Raw genomic sequence first — 7,439 nt, forward strand, 5'->3', positions numbered from 1 at the left:
AAGCGTGATGCACGTGCAAAGTTGTTGTTTTGCTTATTAAACCTATTGTATTGTTGAAGTTCTGGTTGCCGTCTTGTCGTTGGATATTCGTAGTCATCACGTGGACGCGCATGCTCGATGGAAAAGCAGACGGTTGCTCGCAGTGGTTTCTTTCCCATCGAAGTGTAGCGTCCGGCCTGGAGAAACCACTGCTCGCAGGGTAACCAACTCCGAGCTTTCACTACTCGACGGCATCACCACTTTGTCCGCATTCATTTTTTTTGGTTTCAGCTAGCGCTCTCCATGATCACTTTGAGACTGACTACTGACGGTGAGTCAGCAAAGGAGCTAATTCTAGTCTTTTCATCTTTCATTAAAAGTTAAAACTATTGTAAACCATTAGAACACTTGAACATAACCGAGATAACAACTGCACGTAACGGTATAGTTTGGAAAAAAATATTCCTCAAAAATCGTTCTAACTTGATGCAAGCATACCTCAAATGCCTTTGGTCGAGAATTTTGCTCCGATCATGTTGAGAAATTAAAGCTGGTCTTGCATTTTCAGGATCGTTTTTCTCGAGAAATTTTGGAAGGATCGAGCTCTCACTCGGCGCAGGCATGGAGACATATCTAGCGGATTGGGACCCAGTATTTTCGAGGTAATTAATTAAATAATTTGGCGTCAGTTCCAGTTTAAAGTGGACTAGGTTGCACGCCGGTGGCTGATTGCTGCCTGCCTTTTCTCCTTTTTTAGTTCTAATCGCCGAGGTCAAATATTCATCTCGCAAAATAGGGCTTAAAGCAGCACGGGACGGCGAAAAAAACCTGACACATGACTTAGTTAACATTTTCTACAAACCTTTATTGAAACATTTGCATTTTGCATTTTGAAGCAACTTATAGCCACCGTACTGTTCATCTGCATTTCTTCTGTAAATAACAAAAGATCGATGTTCAGAATTCAATCAACAACAGCCCCCACCAACGGAGAATGGTCTGCCTGTGTCTTGACACAGATGATCAGATTTTGAACACCACCCATGATGCTTAGCGATCCCAGTGCGCAAGCCGCCCGGTTGTAAATGACCTATGATCTCAAATTTACGTTCCTCTGAGAACGGGCAAGCATACGTTATGTACAGAATGCCTGCTAATGAGGGCGTTATAAAAGCAATTGCAAGTTTTTACCGAGATGATTCAAATACGATCTTTCTTGGTCTTTCTTACGATCTACGTCCTAATATTCTGAAGAAGCTTTTGATTAGAAGTGTTGGATTCTGGCCAGCAAACTGACGTTTTGTGTGGAGGAGAGTAACACAAGGACTCGAGAAATGGAGGGCTACTTGAAATTTTTCAATAAGAAAACTGATAAAAATAAAGGTGCTATTGCATCGGTTTTCGAATTCAATGTTTAATTTACATTATATGTGCTGTTTTAGCTACACTTCGGATCAAAAATAAACAAATAATTTTAATAGTTAATTATCAATAATCATTTAATTGACAACTGAGAAAAAGTCCAAAGTTGTAACTGACCGCTGACATTTGTACCCGCCTATCCAGACCCTCATGTTTATCTCTTGACTAGTAGATGAGTGAATTCAAGCAAAAAAATCATAAAATGGCGCCAAACAGTGGACATCTGTCAATCAGTAGGAGTATAAAAAACACTATTTACTTTTAGAGATACCTTTTCGCGCTTTTGAGATCTAATCCTCCCTTTTTTTCGCTTTTGATTGGATCGTTTCTAACCGCATAAACGGTACCTTATTCGTAGCCTGCGTAGCAAGCGTTTCCAGTCGAGTTATAGCGCGAAAGTTGGAGCGAGAGCAAAAAAAAAATGGAAGGGGGAGGGGGAAGGGTTCCTTCACTCCCCTCCCCCTCCCCCTTCATTCCTTTTTTTGCTCTCGTTCCAGTTTTCTCGCCGAACTCGCGCGGAACCGCTTGCTACGCAGGCTACCTTATTCGCGCTTTTCATGAATCGCTTGTAACCAACGAAAGGTACCCTTATCGCGCTCTAAAGCTTTGTTTGCTAAAGGAAGAAATGGATGAAGAGTGGACAATATTGACGTCAAAATCTTTTCACTCGAAAACTAAAAAATACCTGGCTCTTTTTTCAAAAAAGGTGTCTTTTTCAGCTTTTCACCTAATCGACTAGCATCAAACAAAAAGAGGTAAAAATTTTGCATTTTTCTGTATGAAAAATGAATGTAAAAACTAAGTTTTTCTGCTCTTTTTACTGGCAGAGTTGACTTTTTTTTAAAAAAGTAGAATTGCCGGAATCTTTCACGGACTAATGAGGTTTCAAATTAAAACTGAGCATGTCTTAAAAGGCATGGCCTAACACTACAGCATTTATATGTACAAAGTGCTGAGCTTGCTTAACGTGGGCGTCACTGAATGAAATAATCGGTCCACAGTTTTGTCAATTTCAGAACGTAACGCTGCCAAAGAGAAGTGGAGAAGACATTCTAACCAATGAAGAAAAAAACTGAAACCTACCACTGGCTGCGATCTGCATCAGGCCGACTGAGAGGAGAACGAACAGGAAAAACAGTGGGTATAATCGAAAACCAGGCATGGCTGTCATTTTGACAAGGTTTTGTCTGGGCTTTGTTCCGTTCTGCATGTAATCTTTGGTGAGAATGCCTTTTAGTAAGGAATAACGGGCTAATTTATTGAAAAACTATAACTTCCTCAGGAACTGTTTACAGGTTATTTGGTTGTGGTTTTTGACCTCAGAGGTAAAAAGATGTGTCATGATGGAGCAAGTTTACGCTGAAGTTAGCTTCTTGCCGAATTCCATTGACTTGAGTTTCTTCGTACAGATGCACAGGACATTTGAAATTTACGGTGCTGTATGTGACAATTAACAAGGAAATAAAAAATCTGCTTAAGTGTTCTTCTTTTTGTAGTACAATGTCATGTGTGGAAGATAAAAACAACCTAAACTAAGGTTTTAGTTTTCCATCATGTTGACTTCCTTATCGATCACGTGATCCTGTTACGGTATAACCACTCTTTGTATTACGTGCAGCATATCTACTGATTTTGACCTACACGCCACCTTTGGACTGGCCAAAAGTTATAAAACAAGCAATGTAACTGCTCATTCTACGTACTAGTTAATAACCTGTAATCTTGAATTCAGTCGGTATCTAAGCATGATATTTGCAATTCATTACTAGTACGTTAGTTCGTACAAGCAAACACAGAGAATTTTACTTCCGCAAATTGAATTTAAGCTTAAGTTCCTATTGTGTTTTAAGAGATCAATAACCACTAGTGTTGAATGCGACACATAGAATGAAAAAAAAAAAAAAAACAACACAAAAACATCCGTTTCAGCGTGTTGGCTTGTCCAGCTAAAATGAGAAGTGTGGGGTTTTGAGTGTAGAATGCAAAAAATTTAGGTGACCTATGTCATGCAATTTAATTTAAAAAAAGCTACGAGAAAGTTTTGCATCAGCTGAAATCCAAACTAAAATAATGGTCCAGTTTTCTTGGGGATTCAAACAGTTTTCTCTAATCTGTTGCCAAGGATGTGGATGGACGTGGATTGAAAGTTGAATTAAAATCGGGCGAATTTATGTTCTCAAGCTTAGTGCTATTCTGTAAAAATCACTAAGTGATGTAGCATCCTGCGTACTATTAAAAAAGTAACAAGAGTGATTCTAAATATTTTATGCTGTTCGATCCGCAGCAAACTATAAGGTTCTCAGAAATAAAAAAATGGTATAAAGTAATACTCTTTGACCCGCCTACACGGTATTTTACATCATTGCAAAGCTACATTATTCTGGAATTATTCGCGTTACATGATTCCAGAAGAAACCTATGCTCGTAGTGTAACCATCCTGTATTCGGTGAACAGGCTCTCTTGTATTGTATAGGACAAATGGAAAACAGATGGGGCTGAATGGGGCTGGATGTAGAGCTGTGCCGCCGAGGCTCCTGCCCTGACCCTGTTTATGAAAAAAAAAAAAAAGAAGGAAGTTCGCTGATAAGAGTCCGTACTTTTATATTACCATGACCATGATTCGCGTCTTATTTTTCCCATCACCAGGGCAGATGAACTAGTGAAAGCTGACTGTGACTACATCGGAATGTTAAATACCGAAGACATTAAGTTAGCCTTAACAAAACAGTAGAAAGTAAACTCAAATGTAGTAATGCATTCCATTAACGTGGAACCTCGATATAACGAAGTCCTCGGTATAACGAATGATTTTCTTTGTCCAGCAATAGTAAAACTTATATATGAAAAAGGACCTCGTTATAGAGAACACATTTTGCGAGTCCCTTGGCTCTTCGTTACATTGAGGTTCCATTGTCAAGATTTGAGTTTTCATCACGCAAAAAAAAAAAACAAAAGGCGCTGAAACGCGATTTTAAAGGAAGCAGACAGACCTTCATCATTACATTGTTTAAGTGTTAATTATTAGCATAGCATCCGGTTATGACGTCATAATTTCTAGCAAAACATCATTCTGGTTACTTGCGATTGCAAAATAGGACCGCCCCACCATAAAGGTCAGCAACATTATTTACAATTAATCACGCATGTAGAATTTAAAAGGCTGCTAAAATTGTATGTTGCGCTTGCAAACAATGAGATGACATCCGAGTTGCAACGCAGTTGAAGTAAAACTTAAGTGTTGGTAAGTATATTTCTAGCTTTCATTCCAGAATTCAACATGCTTGTGGGTCAATCTCTAGGTAAATTGTTGTGTTACGACGGAAATTGAATCTGACGTTTCTGTTTCTCGACCTTACTCACTTAACCGGGGGTAGCTGGGACTTAGGGGAAGAGGGGCGAATAAGTTAGAGGACAGACGAGCTAAAACATGCACAAACCAATTACACCAGATTCCTGAAAAGGCATGTAGCTTCTAAATTGCTGAAATTAAGAAGAATCTCTGAGGTGTTATTACCAAATCAAGGATTTTCTATATTTCGCACTAATAAAATAATCACTTGTTTACTTTTCATTTACAACGGATTTCACTCCATTCCAGTGGTGCAGTTCATCTTCCTGTCTCCCATTTTCTCCTTTGTCCTCCCCCATTGCATGCAGTGGCGGATCTTTGGTCGACAAACTGGGGGCCCGCAGTGCCGAGAAAAAATATTTTTGTGTCCGCCTGCCTCTCCCTGGTCTGGATGAGTGGTCCTTCCCCCCCCGGTGTCAACACCATACCAACCTACACTTCAACAACAGCCAACAACTTTGTGAACGAAACTCGGAAATGTTTGTTTACCTTTCAACAAAAGACTACAACAAAGTAAATGAAGATTGTGTAACCTTTGTGTAACTTCTATGACGTAAATGGGTAGTTCGACATGAACACATATTCAACATCTTTTTACCAAATGTTTCACTTTATTTAACTTCAGTTCTGAATTCCTGACTCTAAAGCTTTGTTGTGAAGATGTGCTTAGGTTTTACAATGATACGAGGAATTACTTTTATGCTGTTACTGCTTATCGCTCGACGCTTGGAAAGTGCAAGTCTTGGAGGTGATATCAAGGTCAATACGAACCTCACACAGGACGGGTCACCTTATACCATAATCCAAGACCTCGTTGTAGTAGAAAACGCAACCTTAACGATACAACCGGGAGTAGAATTGCATTTCCAAGCGGGAATAGCCTTACAAGTCAAGGGACTACTGGAAGCTAAAGGGAACTGGCAGAGGAAAATCGTTTTTAGAAAAATTCCGTCCAACAAAACTATGAATGTGGACGACGTGAACGTTACATCACTGTACAATGATGGAATCCGTCTGCGTGGTGGCAAAAATTACCGCATTGGTCGTCTGGAAATTTTCCTGAGAGGAAACTGGGGGACTGTTTGCCATGATTCGTTTGACATTAAAGATGCCCAGGTGAGTAAATGATCAGAGTTCATTTTCTCGAAGAGCGCAGGCTATCCTTCTACGCTATGCGGCGACATCGTCCGGTCTAGCCTGTTCCAGGCGTTCAGATTGTGGGGACGGCAAAAAGGTACTACAGGACCGGTCATTATTTATCGCCGGGAGGAAGATTTGGGGCTAAACAAGGTGAAACTTAGCCGACCCCCCTTTTGAATGTTACTTCACTGAAGTGATCACCCTTTCAATGCCTTCATATTCCAAGGAAATTTAAGTGGTCCCCCCTCTGAATCCTTCCAAAGTTTTCAGTGATCCCCCCTTTTGCGTTCTGAAGGATTTTCCCGGAATCCTGGATTTGAACAATATATAGTGAGGGATTTCGAGACGCGTCAACGGGATACGGGGTTTGACTGCTACCCGGGAAGCGAGATTGGCCCAAAATCTGGGCAGGGATTGGGAAAGAAAGCAGGGACAGTGGCGGATCCAGACCTTGAGATAAGAGGAGGGGGGAGGGGGGTCATCCAGGCCCTGAGATAAGGGGGGGCCCCGGTCTTTTTAAAAAAACTTTTCGGCCCTTCGGGCCTCAGGGATAATAGCGATGACAGAAGTTCGAGATGCGGGATTCTTGTGAAAAAGGGGCGGGTATCCGGGATCAAGACCCCCTTTTCCAGACCTTACTCATTTATTTTTTTCAATGCAGGTTGCTTGTAGACAGCTCGGATTTCTCGGAGCGAAGAGATTTTACACACATGGCGGAGGGACTGGACCCACATGGTTGGATGACGTGAATTGTGGGGGAACTGAGAAGAGTTTGTTGGAGTGTAAACATCGGGGAATTGGTGTTGAGAACTGCGGTGAGGTTTCTAAGGAGCTGATGCTTGAAAACTTTTGTGGCGCCTTTCCTCCAGACCCAACTGACGGTTAAAATAAAATGCGCACAGCAAGACATGTGTGGGTCAAAATAGTTTAAACTTCCGCCTTGAACACTCTAAGTGACGACAAGATCTGCAGTTTTTGTACCCCCAAAATTAAGACAAGCATCCTCGCCCCACTGAAATGGGAGTTCTTCTTTTGTGATACCACTGTATTGGTACATTACAATTAACTACCTCATTATAGATTATAAGCCCTGGGCTTATATATCCTTGTAAGGGGTTTTAGAAAGGCTTATAAAAGGAAAGCCTTTATATCCGAGGGATCTTATAAGTGGAGTAAAAAAGGCACTTCGAAACAAGCTACCTCCACGGTGCTGATCCAACATTTAATACGTTTAGCATTTACTGGTATTTTAGGCTATAAAATCGTCATTGGAGGGAGCTTATAGCCGGGGTAGACTTATGATCGGATGTATTTTATTGTTAACAGGTAAACGGGCCTGCAAGTGGGGGCTGGGGGGGGGGGGGGGGAGGCTTATATGCGGCAGCTTACAGTATAACGTTTTCGTCGGGCGCGCGAATGCTTTTGCTTGCGAAAGCGCTTTGTTGAAACTCAAAAGAGAGGTGGAAATGGGGCGAGTCAAGGCAGCGTGGGAGGGGGCGGGGAGAGCTTTGTTTGCCAGTGTACGGAGTTTTCCAAAAGAACAAAGAT

At 41.3% G+C, this 7,439-nt stretch overlaps 1 protein-coding gene across 1 annotated transcript in view; it reads left to right on the top strand.

The window, feature by feature from the left end:
• The first annotated feature begins 5,429 nt into the window (after positions 1–5,429).
• LOC140922570 (protein bark beetle-like) overlaps positions 5,430–7,439 on the top strand; it is a 3,393-nt gene continuing 1,383 nt past the window's right edge. Inside the window, exons 1-2 of the mRNA XM_073372542.1 lie at positions 5,430–5,867; positions 6,553–6,706. Coding sequence (XP_073228643.1) covers positions 5,430–5,867; positions 6,553–6,706 — 592 coding nt within the window. The remainder of the gene's footprint in view (positions 5,868–6,552; positions 6,707–7,439) is intronic.

The sequence above is a fragment of the Porites lutea genome, chromosome 13 (genome assembly GCF_958299795.1).
Source record: "Porites lutea chromosome 13, jaPorLute2.1, whole genome shotgun sequence".
NCBI classification, from domain to species: Eukaryota; Metazoa; Cnidaria; class Anthozoa; order Scleractinia; family Poritidae; genus Porites; species Porites lutea.